The sequence below is a fragment of the Gymnogyps californianus genome, chromosome 1, assembly GCF_018139145.2.
Source record: "Gymnogyps californianus isolate 813 chromosome 1, ASM1813914v2, whole genome shotgun sequence".
Lineage (NCBI taxonomy): Eukaryota > Metazoa > Chordata > Aves > Accipitriformes > Cathartidae > Gymnogyps > Gymnogyps californianus.
In genome coordinates, this window is record NC_059471.1 from 167,805,200 (window position 1) to 167,822,093 (window position 16,894).

The 16,894-nt window shown below is 37.1% G+C and overlaps 1 protein-coding gene across 1 annotated transcript in view; it reads right to left on the reverse strand.

The window, feature by feature from the left end:
- VEZT (vezatin, adherens junctions transmembrane protein) overlaps positions 1–15,876 on the reverse strand; it is a 36,303-nt gene extending 20,427 nt beyond the window's left edge. The window contains exons 1-3 of the mRNA XM_050908585.1: positions 15,802–15,876; positions 10,025–10,300; positions 4,786–4,935 (exon numbers count right to left, since the gene is read on the reverse strand). Coding sequence (XP_050764542.1) covers positions 4,786–4,935; positions 10,025–10,300; positions 15,802–15,824 — 449 coding nt within the window. The 5' untranslated portion in view covers positions 15,825–15,876. The remainder of the gene's footprint in view (positions 1–4,785; positions 4,936–10,024; positions 10,301–15,801) is intronic.
- Between the last annotated feature and the right edge of the window lie 1,018 nt (positions 15,877–16,894).

Consider the following 16,894-nt stretch of genomic DNA (forward strand, 5'->3'; position numbering starts at 1 on the left):
GATTTGTTGAACTAGTAGTGACTGGTCTGCACAACTTCCTATAAATACTTAACCCAAAATGCCTAATTTCTAGTTTAAGCTTTCAGTCATTGCATCCTGCTATACCCTTATCTTCCAGATTGAGAGAAATACTCTTGCATCCTGCTATACCCTTATCTTCCAGATTGAGAGAAATACTCTTCTCTTTTCTCCCTTCTGACTTTTTCCTCTATAATTTTGAGCAATGTACTGTTGCTGATATGAACAAATCAGAGTAAGATGGCATGAGAAAATGCTGAATTGTTTCTGCAAGTACCCAACTGTCCCTTCACATAAAATGTAAGGAATATGACTTTCCATCTCATTAAATTACTGGTCCACCAAGTTTGATACAAACACCTGGTATAAGGCTAAAGTATAATTGTTTATTTTTTCTATTTTACATGGGAACAAATTTTAATTAGAACAGTATTAATTTATTCTACTCACTGAAGGCAGCTGTCTAGCTAAAAGGGGGCACACTAGCCACAAGCAAATATTGCTAAGCTAGTTTTATTGAAGAGAGTAATGATAACATATCAAGTTTATGCAATTTGTATTGCCACGAATAAAACTGTGAATTAAGATTTTAAATTCTCTGTAACAGGTTCATCAGACAGATGTCCCTCTAACACATTTGAGATATACATTAACACAAAAGCCTAATTTGCTGCAGATATTTTGGTAGGAGAAATAATACTGATGGCTATAAAATCTACACTTAATGGATTAGCATAGATCAATATATCCCTTAACATTTAAGATGCTTTTACTAATTTATTTTTACTTAGTCACTCATTTATGTCTACAATTAAGATTAATACTTAGATTAGCCAGTTTTTAAGACTCAGCCCAACAGGTACCAGCTCAGCCCCTCAAGTATATTTTCTTCCTTGTCTCTCTTGAAGTTATAACATAAAGCAAGTGGCTTAAGTTCAAAGCAGTTTCCCTTTGGCTTCCAATAGGATTAGTCTTACTGATTCAAAGTATGAATTTGATACCTATATCTCAGAAATAATCAAATACATTAAAGTATATGTTTAGCAACCTACTTAAGATTACTAACAAAAAAGTCTCTCAAGGCAGTGTAAAATAAAGCAACAATAAGCTTTGCAGTTTGCATTTGCTGACAAAATGAGATACAAATCTATAAATGTTTTTAAGATTAAACATTTCTCTATTTTACTGGATAGTTTTAAAGGTTTAGATTTAAAACAATGTAAGTATGAAAATTCACAGTAGAATTTAGCTCAACCGTACGTCTATACAACATCATTCACTGAAATTACTTCTTCTGGGAAAAAAATAACCCATTGAAATAGATTTTGCTTCTTTCTGAACACTTTTGACTTAACATTACATACATGCAACCTGTCTTAGAAAACAGTTCCTATAAGAGGCTGTTTGGCTGATTTTGTTAAGCACATATAAATGCATATTTTCAAAGTAGAGAAAATTATCAGTCCTTATTAACCCATAAATGAGTAAATTGATCTTGCTGCAAATTTTTTTTGAAAGGGATATTCTCACATAGTAGGCTTGAAAAATAATTCAGCTACAGATATTTCTGTATATATATTTCTGAATATATAAGAATGTTTTAAATGAAAGCTTAAATCAAAGTGTACCTTTTACTACATTAGTAAATTTAATACCATTTTCTACAATACTTTAACCATTATATCTAATAATAGACATGTCTCAGTTCAAGACATGTTTACCATAGCCTTAAGGCAACAATTATCTTCACTGCATTATAAACTTCAATCTGAGATTTCCAGGTTTATTAAAAGAAACACAAGGATGAAGGAAAATAGGCCATACTTCACATTATCGTCCTTTTGTAGGCCTGTATACCACTCAGAAGGTTCAGTCACAGACTAGGACCTTATTTTGAGAACTGGACATCACACAGAAAGGATCTCTGGAGTCAAAGACTCACCATTGTTGTTGAATGACAAGTATCAGGCCCACGTTGCAGTATCAACTGAATACCATCAACCAAGGAAAGCAAACTGTAATATGGAAGTTTATTTCCCATTTATACATGCACATAAATGTTTCCACGAAAGGCACACTCCATGGTTCAAAGCAGTGCCTGTCGTATGTATTTGCTCACACTCTTAAGAAATTACTACTTCCTTATTCTTTAAGGAGAAAAATCGCCCTAAAGAATGATCAGCCATCAGTTAAAATGGAACTAAGATTTGATCTTCAGTGTATTAGGTGGGAAGATTCAATTTTTGTTGCCCTTGAGACTAGGAGGTGTTTCGCATATTAAATTCCTATTGAAAATTGTTCCAAGCAAAAATAATTCAGTTTTTCACTTGCCTAAATACAGAGATACATCTGCTCTGCAACAAAAATTCAAAGCAATATCCAGTAAAACAAAAAATGTTTATTTAAACAGCATTATGAATAACCAGGGAAAATAGGTTTTGGGGTTTTTTTATATCATTTTGTAATATTAATCCAAATTTTAAATATTTGGAATGTTTCTCTAATACATTTTTCTCTAGTAAAAGCATTTTGTTTTGCTGTTGCCAGTGTAAATCACTAATAGTGCTACTGGATTCATGTGTCTCAATGCTCAGAAAAAGCAAATTTCAAATATCAATTCACTAATTCACACTCTAATAACCTAGAGGAGTTAAAGTCGAGAATATCTTCTGATTTTGTACAAAGCAGAACTTACTAAAAGGAATGGTAAAAGTCAGAATTGGGATCTTATTTCCAGACTTTGGATGGAAGTTCCTTTCCTTTAATTTATCAACATTCCTTTCCTTCAATTTATCACCTCACTCCTTTATTTAATCTCTCCAGTTCCTCTTTCTCCTTGCTGTAGGCCAGATTTGTGCTAACAATCTGATGACAGACAAGGGCATTAAAGTTGTCACAAGTGGCAGCTGTGAATGCTTTCGGCATGAAGGAATCTTCGGCCCCTCCAGCATAAGAGTACTATTTAATTGCACAAGGCGCTGGAATCTATTTGAAAGATGCTCCTTGCCATCAATGCCCATGTAATACATGTAACTTTTTCAGGCATTCACAACACGCAGGGGAAAATTCAAACTAAGGCAACTTGGAACTACCTTAAAGCTGCTCTTAATTATCCTGGTGGGGAGGAGGAATCCTTTACTCACCTTCCTTAAATTTAAATTCCTTACTTTCAGTTTTCATGCACTGCAGAATTGGCCCAGCCTGCATCTCAGCTCACATGCTACCACTGTTTTTGCCACTACGTTCTCCACAAATATAATGCTCCTCTTCCCATTTGTCACAAACCTATCTATATACACACACCTTCAATAAATTTTTGGCCATTTATTTCTGCTAGCCCTTATTACTGTGATATCTGCATGATAATTTGGTATAATGGAACTTCCATCTTAAAAATTTTTCAAAGACAGATATAAATGTCAAATTATCCAAAGTAAACAAAACTTTCTTCTCTCCCATTCCTTAATTTAAAAGCCATTCCTTAAGTTTAGTAGTTACAAAACTAGTGGACAGTCTAATACACACCAATACTCCTTGAACCTATAACTTCCCCAGCCACAGCAACAATCTACACACCTGTCATAACCACGGCTGGACTGATTTTCTTCATGCTGGAGGATACTTGGGAAGGCCATGTTAACTGGTCCTATTTTCAGATCTGTCTTCCCACGTTCTTAGAAGTGATTCTTGATTGTTTCCAAGCTAGATATCAGTTGCTCTTATCAACGTGTCTGAACTAGTCAGAGTATTTTTTTCTTTCTTTACATAGCAAATACACCTTATTCCTCAGAGCCAAGAGTGAAGTCTTGAGCCCAGAATGAGGATGCCTATCCCTACACAAGTTACTATTTTGCAAAGAAATACTCATTTCCTTCAAAGTGAATGCATGCACTTCTAGCTTTGTGTGTGCCTCTGTGTGTGTACACATCATCACTCAATATATCCATCCATTTGCCAGGCAAGATATATTAGTCAAATATTATGTTCCAGGAAGACAAAACAAGTAATTTGTCATGCCAGATTTTCAACACTCGCATTACCACCAGCTTTTGTTTCCCTGCATGTGTTTTTTCAGATCAGGAACATATCTGTTTTATTTTTTGCTATAATACAGGGTGAAGACATTGTTATTGCCTATATAGTACAATAAGTACAATAAACATAGAAAAAACCCTTGAAATGCTCATGCCATTAAAGAAAGTACACAATTCACCAAAGAAATATAGATGACACTTCACAAAATGGAATCTGAACAAAGTGTTCTGCTTTGATTCGGAGTAGAAACTCCTTGCTCTTAAATGTGCCTTTTGGCTAATTAATGTAATCAGAGTTCCACCCAGCTTGTCTGAAACAGGAAATCAGCTTACCTTCGAACACGGGGATGTCGCGTGAAAGGCCATATTGTTCAGAGAAGGTATTTTGGTGCAAGGGAAAAAGATGGCTAAGAGGAATTATAAAGCAAAATCCTGAAGGACTCTGAAACACAGTATCAGTACGTACACCAAAGGCATGGGTGTCAGTAACTGGGACAATGTTTTCAGTGCACAGAATATTATCTCACACTGCACAGGACACAAGAAGACAAAAATTTTAAGAATGTTCCAAACGAAGCATAAGCCCCAATTTACTACGCTACCTTTTCTTTATATTGTTTAGATATGTAATTAGATATTGTATGTTTCTAGATACGCTAACTCTAAACATTGGCACAATTACAGGTAGGTAGCATGGAACATGTGAACTCGTGGGTTTTTACAAAAAGGATATTTTTTCAGCATGTATAGAGTAGCCAGTCTTGAAGCTCGAAAGTTGGCTCTGACAGATCGATAAACGGCTTTCCGGAGACCAATAAGATGCTGACTAGGATGCTGTCCAGCTTTATTAAATGGGCAAGCGGCACTGACCCTGTCAAGCAAACTTGAAAAGTAAAATGTGATACAACTGTACAGATGTCCTAAAGTATTTTTAAAAGACAGTACATCAGTTTTCTTATTCCATTACTTAGAAAACTTTTTCAAACCACTCGGTAACTATGGGAGAAAAAAAAAATCCATCATATCAATGATATATTTAATCAAAATTTCAGATAGGCAGCCAGGATTCCTCAGTAGACAGCCTAATTCTATTCTCATCTGAACCATGGCAAAACACCTGAGGACATTTGTTTTCCCCAAAGTTTTCCAAAATGATACACTAAGGGTAGACAGGCCATCACGTTACCTCTGATACAAAACTATCACAAGCCCACTGTAAGCTTTGGAAGTTGTAACACACAGATATTTAACATATACCTCTTTATATGCGTATTTGTTCTTTAAATAATTTTGCAGAAAAAATGTGCTACTACATATTGTTTTTCATGCAAAACACTATATTCTTTCAATGTTCTCCATGCAGAATCTTCTCTAGGTCAACAGAAATATTGAGTGGTGACATACATTTTATCATCATGCAATGAATGACAGCTGTGTTTGTGGGAGTCTGACAGGTAAACACATGAAATGTATGCAACTATACGGGCATATTTGAAAATATATTTTGGTGTCCACATATTCAGGTGAATATACCATTTAAAAGAAACTGTGCCATTTGTCTATTAGATATACTTCAGGATGGCTTTAGAACTGTAAGAAATTGCCTCATCTGGAAATAAACTGAATTGTGAACTGGGTGAATGTTAAACATGTCTGTGTAACATTAAGCTGTAGAAAAGGAAAAGAAAGATTAATATCCAGTTATATCTATTCATATACAGTCTGATGCCAAACCTATGACTAAGAAACAGCCTAGGTGCACTCTACTTGCTGGGACTGTTTTTGCTAGAATCAACTCCGGAATGGACGTAGCGTGGACAACAGGACAATGAATTGTGATGAATTGTTTGGGGACTGGAAGCCTGCTTCTGCTCTCACCTTTCCCAGGGCACGGTGAGGAGATGATTTCATGTCCACAGTCACTTAAAAGGGAAAAGCATACAGGGTACCTGGCAAGACTGAGGTGGGTTGCTGCACTGGTAACTATTTCTGTAGCCCATCCGACTAAAGAGCTGACTAAGCCAGCAGACCTGACCCTGCTGGAAAAATGTCAGTCCTACTGCATGTGCTTAGCTGGACCATGCTGCACATTGACCGGGAGGGGAAACAGCTTATGGCCTTCACTGTCAAATATGAAAAGCAATGCAGCCCACCCAGTGAGCAACACTGGACCCATATCAGTATGTTAAATATGATTAACAAGGAGATTCATGCCAAATACTGCAGTATATTGAATACGCTAGCTAAAATACCATATTAAAATATCTGCGTACCATACTAAATTGTGTGAGTGATATTAAAATGGTTTATATAACAGCTCATAAAGTACTTTAAAATCTGAATAAAATAAAACCAAACTGTGTTAATTTCAATTTCTAAACGTCAATTTAAAATGCTAGTCTTGCCATACATTTCACTAGGGAACACAGCATGTAATGTAGTACATGCCAATCTCTAACGTTTCCCTAGTTTTTGAAGGTAACAACTGGAAGTGTTATGGATAAACTCTCACATCAGTTTGCAGACTCAAGCCCTGGGTGAATTGTCAGAAGCAGGCTCAAAGAAAAGGAGCAAAATTCTTCTACTGTAAAAAAGAGAGAGAGATCTATGTTCTGCTACAGCGATGTAAACATTTCCAGCTCCTATACAGAACAAATATAGCACAACTCATGCACAGCATGTACTGCCAGTATTCAGCAAAACAATTTGCTTTCCTTCTGGGAAGGCTAGCTTCAGTGTTTTTTATAAAATAATTCTTCTTTATTCCAGTAATCTTAAATTAGTATAACGTGCTATAAATGTCTGTGCGCCAGACATGCCATATCCCTAACTTCCTAAGGTTCCATTTATCTTCTATATATTTTAATTTGACTTACAAAATGTTATCAGCTTTGAATATCAGACACAAATAGCAAGAAGAAAAAAAGGTTAAAGGTGAATTTCCTCTTTCCTACTGCTCCAAACCCATTCTACTTGTAAAGAACAGTGACTTATTTCTCCATTAATCTCACAAGCCAAATTTTAAATAGGCTCTCAACTTTTAACAAACTTGTATAGACACATTAATAAAAACCTATTACTGCACTCCAACATGAAAGCATTTCTATAAAGATGCTATATACACCAATATGTGCTCGTAGAGCTTGATTCTAGTTTAAAATATAGTAGAAAGGGAGCATTTTGGAGAAAAGCTAATTATTTCAGTGACAGACAAGGAAATAACTACTTGCTGCTTATTGCTGCAGCCTTTCATTACGTATTTCTAGAGTTTTCATTTTATAATGTGCAAGACAATGGACATACTTTCATTACCCAGCAGAAATTCCAGGCTGTAACCCGTGATCAGGCTTCATTTGTCTAATTGCAAATGAAGCAATTAGACAGAAATACTGCCATTCCGCCTGAGCAGAGCACTGCCCTACCTTGGCTACACAATCTCTGTAATCCAGACTACCCTGGTGAGGTCTTGGCCATCTCTGCATGCAGAGCTTGGACTACACAGACATACCTGAAATGCCAACAGCTATGTTAAACACTTCTGAAGGCCACTCTGAAATCAGAATAGCCAGTTGCCTTTGCGAGCAGCTAATATAAGAGAGGCCTGACAGGGTTCTTAGTTCTTTTTCTAAGTGGCTGCTGTGGTTTTTTTGGGTGGGAAGGGAATGAAGGCAAAACGATGCTTGAATTGATTAAGCATATAGCAGTCACTACCACACAGCAGTAAACCAGTGAACCAGTGGACAACTGACCAAAACCTCATCAAGAATAATTTAACATTTACAGAGACAGTCAAATATCAATTAACAAGGGGCAAATAGGGTAGAATAAAGCAAAGCCATAGATATTTCAAAGCATATGTAAATTAGCCTACGAGAACATAGCAATGGATGGTGCAATGGGGAGAAAAAACAGCGGTGGAACGCAAGGAACTTCAGGCCAAAGCTGCAGACCTGGGCTTGCCATATCAGAGTTCAGTTAACTATAGCTAACCAAAATCTGAACTCAGTACTATTTAAATGTCAGCTTTGGTATCTTTCCATTCACAACATGGTTAATGCACAGTCCGAACTATGCTGAGCTAGCAGGATATTAAAACAGCAGCATACATATCATTGAACAGGGTGCTGTGCTACCTGGTTGAAATCCCATTCCTTCAAGGATGTAAAATGACACAAGAAGATATTCATTAACTTTTCAGATGCAACCATTTCTATTGCCATGTGACTCCTTCTGAACAAGCATTAAGACTTTGACAAGGTTACTACAGGAGAACATACTAAACTTTGTTCTGCTAACGTTTATTGTAGCAAAATTCTGGAAGAAAAAAGGGGTAGCTAGTTTTTTGGATCATACATGAAGCGCTATCTCAAGCAAAGAATTTCATGGTACCCTGGTGCAGCAGCATCTCTTGCATATGTGGATGCAGAAAAGGACACTCTGGAGTTAGAACTTCCTCCAGGGTAAACCAAACCAAAACCTGTACAGCACTGACTTCTTCATACTGGACAATTGTTCCAATGAGGATGCTGGCACAGTCAGACTTCTCCCATTCCACCCATACTCCAAAGTCTTTTGAAAAGCTTGCCAAAGTTTTAAGTAAAGAGGCTATTAGATCAAGCATCAGCTTAAAGACCAGTCTGGTTTTTGTTAATCTGTTATCTATGATATGTAGTAAAAGAACAAGGCACCAACAATTTAGACATTGACCACAAGTTCGTTTGCTTAAACTTGGGAAAAAATCCAAATGTTTTTCTCATCTGTAATTTGGACAAGCCCTAACAATAATTTCTTTTAAGAACCCGTTTGCAAAGATAAGACTGCCTATTGCTTAACTATATGCTTTTTCAGCAAAAAACCAAAACAAAACACACAGCTAGGCAGACTGAAGACATGCTTATGCATTCCAAAGGGAGAATGAAACATTTCTTCAATGAAGCATACTGAAGGTATCTCAAGCTAGAAAATTAGTTCAAAATGTTAAGTCTACAGTTTCAAGCTTGCATGTAAAAACATGTGCCTGAGCGCAGAATAGTTGGTCTGGCATGAACAAACAATTTCTTGGTGCACACAAGGGAATTTTTTATTGGTTTTAGAAAGAAGTTGACAGCATTTTAGCTGTTGGCATTTCCCACCTCCTTTAACCTTAAGTGTAACTGGCACAGGTACATATCTAACGATAGGTTGTTACAAGGGAAAAGCATACATGGCAATGAGAGTGCACAGAAGCAGACCTGTTGGCTTTGGGATCACTGCATACACTGAACATGTTCTGATGTCCTTTCACATCGCAAATAAGCAAAAATTACCAAATAGCTACAAGAGCTAAATAACCAGGAACACTTTCACATCCCTTAAGTGGATGAGAGGCAAATTCAGCAGTAAATAATTTAAGAATCTAAACATCTCAACAATTGTATGCAAGAAAAAAAGAGTAATGTAAACTTTATTTGAGGTGGGATATGACCTTTGATGGTCTTTGCTGATTGCTGTGTTCTCATTACTTCAGACTGTTATTTGTTAAATAAAAATAGAATGGTTTTCATGTCATCTTGTTTTCTAAAATATGAATGATTACTTGCAGGTCAGTTTGTTTACATAGATTTGGTAATATAAGATACAAAAAACCCTCAAACAAACAACCCTCTAAATGACTCCCCAAAATAGTTAACTAAATTGGTTCAAAATCCATTTCTTCATGTGTTTCATTGCTAGCAGAGCAGGAGATTTCAAAGGCATACAAGTTTTGTGAGATTAATTCTACTTCAGGATGCAGGGTTTTAACACTGAGTTGTTAGAATTCATACTTTTAGTATGAATGGTAATTATACTATTTTATGTAAACGAAAATACAAATTAAGTATTATGTTTTTCAGTAATTCCACTTGTTATGGGAGACAGTGTAACAAGACAATTTTAGAAGACATCTGGCTTGAATGGATCTGTCTATTAAATAAAGTGAAATATAGACTCACAGGGTAAATCCTCTGGAAATTACTTCAGTCTCTTGAATGAGTCGTAGAGCTTTCCTCACGAGATTAGTAAAAGCTCGGCTATTCGCCACTGTTTCTTCCAGCTGGATACAGTATTTTCGCAGGGACATTTGCAGCTTGGCTGTCCTCCATGTGCCCCACACTCGAAAGACTGCATAGACAAGCAGAACTAGTCCCCACAGCAGCCACGATGATTCCTTCCACCATGAAGGAAGCATAAGCAGTGCACTTACAAAGGCAAGAAACAGCGAGACATCCCTGCAAACAGAGAAAGTATCATCAACCACAGATTCCTGAGGTCAAACAGGTGGGCAAATCATGAAGCTTTCGGTTACATTTGAGATTACGACATCTTATTATGGCGCTTTTATGTAGGTCCTGAAGGGAGCTGTAAACACTGAAAACTACTCCTAGTGGCAGATTTAGATGCATTCGTACACGATATTACTTGGTCAGTATACTCCAAGGAAACATTTCTTCGGCTTTTTTATGGCATGAGTAGAAGAATAATGTACCACTTTGAAAGGTCAGTTTCTCTTACACATATGACTTCAAAAAAAAAAAAAAAAAAAAAAGAAAAGAAAATAGAAAAAGAAAAAAACCTGACTACTCAGCATTATAAGCCAGGGTGGGTAGGAACTGGAATATCTGTACTTTCAGGTTCAAGAGTACAGTAGGGAAGGGCATGTTTCTTTTGGTAACAAAACCCTCAAGTAATGCCAGCTTTATTTTTTCCAGAGTCTGACTCATTTAACTTGGACACCAACACACCACTAGTTTTTAACACATTTTTACAAAGATGGCTTGAATAATAATTTTAAATAATTTGGCAGCTTTTGAAAATCCTTAAAGAACAGAGTTACTAGTAACTCAGTTCAGTTATTTCTCAAGGACACTTTAAACACTTCATAAAGCTGTTAATTTCATCTAGAAAAATTCAACAAAAATAAGTAACTGCTAGAAAATACACTGTTTCATATATAGTATTATAGTTGCAGTTTTGTAAAATTATGGCAGTCTTCACAGAGATGGATGGGATATGGGCTTCAAAGTGCATAACAACTTTACTTTTTCAGAATTTTTTGAAAGAAAATTATTCATTTCTTCACCCCTTAAAGCTGTGTATCCTGTATTTAGTTTTGGAAGTATTCACAAGGAATATCTTCCCATTTCTAAACTAAGACATGATCTCTGGGTTTCTATTTTCTGGACAGTTTTGTGGTCATATTTCAACAAGCTTTACAAGTGTTAACTCTTCAGGGATACTGATAGGTTTCAGTAAAGGTCCAGGGTTAAAATATTCCAGATATGTAATTAACTTCAAAAAGGACAGACACACAGTCTATAACTTCCTTGGTACATTAAAAAAAAATAAATCACACACACAAAAAATGAATCACAACAATGAAAGACTGGAAGGGATTTAAGAGCTCACTTTGTCCATTTTCAGTTTCTGGTTAATCCAGATCATCATGGACAGACTGAAGAAGAAAATGGAGACCCCACAACCCACCCATGTAGCTATTCCAACTCGTAAGTATCCTCAGAGTTCAAAAGATTTCCCCCAAGTCCAGTCTGAAACACTGGCAAGTTAATCGCATTATTTTTCCTCATATCATTCCCTTTTCTGAACAGAATAAACGATGACTGATCACCACCTTCTTATTAACTACCTTCTACACATCATAACACTGTTCCATCCCACTTCAATTTTCTCCATTTTGGCCAAACAATCCTAGCACACTCTAATGTTTCTGAAAGATTACATTTTCTAAACTCATTATTCTTCTTGTTCTGCTCTGGACTGTCTCTAAATTACCTATGCCTCTCCAAGTGTGGCATCCAAAACCAGATGCTGTAGTCTAACACAAGGTTTAGGGAAACAGACAGAAAAGTAAACCCCCGTGTCCTGCATATAACAAGGGCACCAGGATGAGATTTGCCATTTTTTGAATAATTTGCTGACGCATTCAATTTATGCTCTGCAACAATGTGCAGATCCTTTTCTGAAGTAGTACTGCCTACCCAATTATTCACCACTTTGTGTTCGTTAATTTGATTTTTCCTTCTCAAGTGTAGCATTAAACTTTTGTCATTATTGACTTTTCTATTGATTTCAAGATATTTCTCCAAGCTACTTTTGAACTCCATTCTGCCAAAACACTTACAAACTTGGTGTCATCTGTAAGCTGAGCAACATTCACAAATTTTGTAAGTGTACTTTATCATCTGAACAGTTAAAGAAACAATGAATAGTGCTAGGACCAGGACAAACCACTGGAAAAATCTGGTTCAAAAGTTCTCTTGTTTGACAGAGAACATCAATAATGGCATATTACAACTTAAACAGTTGGGTTTTTTAACCTGCTGTGGCTTTATAATAATTTTATCTATTTTCCTAAAATATATATGAAAACATAGCACTGGGCTGTGTTATGAGATATTTTTATCTACTGATTCCTGTCCATTTGTGAGCAAGTCACTCTCTCAGAACACCCACCATCCTTGTTATTTTTCAAATACAGCTGGTAGCTGTTCAGACACTGCTGCAGCTAGCTCCTTCAGTATTCTAGCGTGAATTTCACCAGCCTCTGCTGACTTGAATGCATCTTATTTAAATATTCTTTAGTCTGTTCTTCTGGTATGCTATGTCTGAAAATTAATTGCACACTACCCCCCCCCCCCCCATATTTTATGAAGACCACAGCAAAGAAAACATTTTTCAATTCAGTCTTCACAATCATGTCTCATTTATCAAAATCACCATTGTATAGGTTTAGAAATTCATTAATTGATCAACCATGTCAGTTCTTCCTTATAGCACATATTAGGGTTTGGAAGTATCCATTCATGTTCATGTAGCTATCTCAGATTAAAACTCACGCTTTCAATAAAATGCCCGAGAAAAAAACCCATGCTTATACAAAAATCTGGGGACTAGTGGACCAAAGACTCAAAGACCTGAGAAAAAAAGTAGTTACTTATTGCTGCGTTTTATACAAAGAACACACAATATATTTTTTGCTTGTTTCTCAGTGAATATAGTGGTAGATATTCTCTGTACAATACCAAATATTAGGAGTTGCTAGGGAGCGTAGCGTTGGAAGCTGTCCGTTTTCCTGTTGCTTACACTGCCCTGCAGACAGGATACTGGGGTCAAGGAACTCAATCAGTTCCACATCCTCCTGCAGCAGAACTTCCTGTTGCAGGATGGTACGGAGCGTGTCAAATCGAAATCCAACATCCTTACCACAAACGGGCAGGAGAAAAAACAGGCATTAGTAAAGAATATGCAAATTCTTAAAATTAAGTTAGCAGAACAAGGAAAACACCCAGACACTCTACACTTTACTGACAACAATCTGTTCCCAAAGCTACAGGAATGTTTCAGATATATCACAAGTAGCTACTTCATTTTTATTAAACTTGCTTAACTTTAAAAACCTCACATACTACCTAACACTTCAGACTTGCAGGATACATCACACTGGCTTTGAGATCTGACCTAGATAGTAACAACACCTGGAAACATGCCACAGATTATGCCAATATATTTGTGTAAGAAGCAGAGAGGTACTATATCTATTGGAAGATCATTAATAAAACAGCAAACACTTTTTTTTTTTAATGTCATGACATAATTTACGTCACTACAAACAAACAAAAATTAGAAAGAGAAAGAGAGATATTACAAATTAGTCAACAAAAAGTCACCTGTGGACACTTAATAACAGTAGGGTCAATGCAGTGGACTCAAGCCCCCAGCCAAGGCAGTGAAGTCCTCTCCTGCAGGATTCAGTGCCTTTCCCAAGGGAACTCGATCCAAACATGAAACTGCATGGGACTCTGAAGACCTCACATTTGCTGAACTCCACGCAAACTTCAGGGAGTTAGTTACTTGTGGATTTGATGCCATGCCATGTGCATTTGCTATTTTTTCCCCCTACAACTATAGCTCTTCAAGACAAATACACAGCTCTTGAAGACAAATATATCCATCAGAGAAGCCCCCTGAAATTTTAATTTGCATACTGCACCAAACTATAATTACAAAACACTTCAAGTTAAGAATGTCATAACAAAACCCAACAAACACTGAACACATGCATCTTTGCATCTAGCTAGATTACAGGAGGGAAAGGAGAACATTTCTGAAAACACTCTAATAAAAGCTGTTAACAGAAGTATGACATTTCACAGTACAAAATCTGTTTAGTTCTGTCACTGACAGAATGAGATTCTTTATGAAAACATAAGATAGTCAGTCAAAAGTTTAATGCCATACATTGATATCACTTGAGATAACTTGCATTCTACTTTTAATGGAAAACATTTGTTTCAGGACTGTGTGAAAGAGGAAACTCTGCCCTCCTCTGATGCATCCTGTGTCATTTCAGTACCCTACTGTAGCATGCAGCAGGAGAAACATGTTTTCCATATTCTTTGGTTGTGTCTCCATCTCAAGAAAGTAAGGCTAAAAAAAGCTGTTAAGATAATACCTTTGATTCATAGGGGAAGAGGGAGGAAGAAAAAAGATGCCCAAAGATCACTAATGAGAGGTTTCAGAGGAAATTTTGTCCTCTTGAGATAAGGGAGAAGAGAGAGCAATTGGACTTGGCAGAACTCTCTGAGAAATGGAAACCCCTAACTTCTTGTGTTGCTCAAAAGTTTTTTTTGAAGCTACATTTGAAGACATCATCCCTACATCATAGTAGGAAAAAAAAAAATAAATCAAAATTCTAACTTTTAGATTCTGGAACAGTCTGACTACTGCGACATTTGCAAGCCAGACTAGGTACCTGAAGCAGCTGGATGCAAGTTAAAGCAGATCTCAGACAAGCCCAGGCTAGAGACTGAACTGGCTAGAAAGTGGTGCTCCAGAGAACAGGTGTAAAGGCAGCATAAAACTATTTTTAACTATCTGGGGTAGAACTATCACCCTTCAGGTCTACCCCACACAGGCTGACTTGGGCCCTAAAAGTTCCTGCAGGCTTCAGGAGTAGGAGAATACAGCTTCTGGTGAGGCAGATGGACATCCAATCTGCTTCTGAACTGCTGAGATGAAAACACACAGGTAGTACAGAGAACTCTTCTTGCCTCTCCCTACAGCCAGACCACTACACAGATGTCATCTGCTCTTAATGCATAACACTGTTCTGAAGCATTATAACAGAGGTGCCCTAGTTTGCTTTGCTTTTCCCAAATGCAGAAGCACTGTGGACAGCAGTGCAGAAACAAATAGGCCAGGATGGGTCCAGGGGTAGTGCAGCTGCACTGCGGCGGTGCTATGCCCGAGCTAACAAGCTGAAACAGAGGGTGAAGCAACACTCAGATGAAGCTCTAGAGCCTTCTGTCTTGAGCTGTGTCTGCGAGGCACTAGGCTGCAACATATGGATTTTCTCAGTCAGCATCTCCACACTGCCTTCCACCGAAGAGGGTAGCTACACTGTAGGCTAACTCCGTTCAGCTTTCAAGAATTTCTTTAATTTCTCACACATTTTATTTTAATTTCTCTTCCACATTTTGAACATCTTCAACCTGGCTACTGACATTGTTCCTGTTCTTGTGTGCCCAATTTGCCTGACACAGTAACTCTGAAAACCAGAATCAATATTATCTGAAGAATAAGTAAAACTCTTAGAGCCCAAACCAACAATGCAGATCAAAGATGGTGCTCAGAGGATGAGGTACAGAGGAGAGGAAGACTTGTGGATTAGGAAAGGAAATGGGAAAAAAAAAAAAAAAAAAAGATCACTTACCAGTCGGTGAAGTATGTCATCATTTTTCTTATACTGTGGAAAAGGAAACCAACGTCTAAAGAACTCAACTAGTTTTGACAGGTTGCCTTGCTGAAGGGAACAGAAATTACTCCAATTAAAAAAAAACAAAGCCAAAACCAAATAAATAACAACAGACAATTCTTTTATTTCTGCATTTGCTTTTCTTGTTAACTCAGACCCAAGTACCTGTAAGGAAGTTTTGCTTACTGTGTCTGGCCTAACTTCAGAGTACGCTAAGGGAACATCTGCTTCCTGTCAGTTTGCCTGTACACAAGAGCGTGAAATAAAGCTTTCAGTAACCCCACCTATTCGGAGCATAATGGATTGTTATGTTGTACTGTTAAAAATAACTACAGCTAGAATTAGTTTGATCTCAAGTTGGCAGCTACTGCATTGATATGAAAGACTTTCTCTCTCCTTGAGGATAAAAAAAGCAGTGAAGTTAAATGGCTGACAGGGACTGAAGAAAAGTAAAAGGCCAGGAGAGGAACAACCTCTCCTTGGCAGACCACCACAGCTTGAGGACAAGGCTCTGGAGGAGTTGTGAACAGAGACAGGGAAGAGAGACTGTAAGAAGAGGAACTGTCCCAGAAACTCCCTGTCCCAACCAGCATGTGCTATCAGGTACTTTGTCTCTGTGCTGCTTCCCATGCAACCTAAATCCACACTTTCATCTGAGCTGTAAACATAACTTCGAACGCCACTAATTAGAGGGACTCCCTTCTCGGTCATCACACATTTTACTCATGTATCTTCCTAAAATATGATGCATGAAAGATTATAATTAAATAAATGCATGATTTTGCTTCACTTTGCAGCCATTCAATTAAAAAAAATGGAGTTTTTGACACACACTGTGTATCTCCTTTCCTCAGACTGAGCTGACAGGAAGTATTTTTCAAAATATTTACTTACATATATTTCATGAATTCTGAGGCCCTCCCTCTTAATCTTCAGACTGCTGACATGTAATACAATCAAACGAAATGTATGCCAAAAAAATTAATTGTGGAGCACTTACATTTTGTGGCATACTGTTTCAAAATAAAAAAAAAAACCCAAAGAGATTATA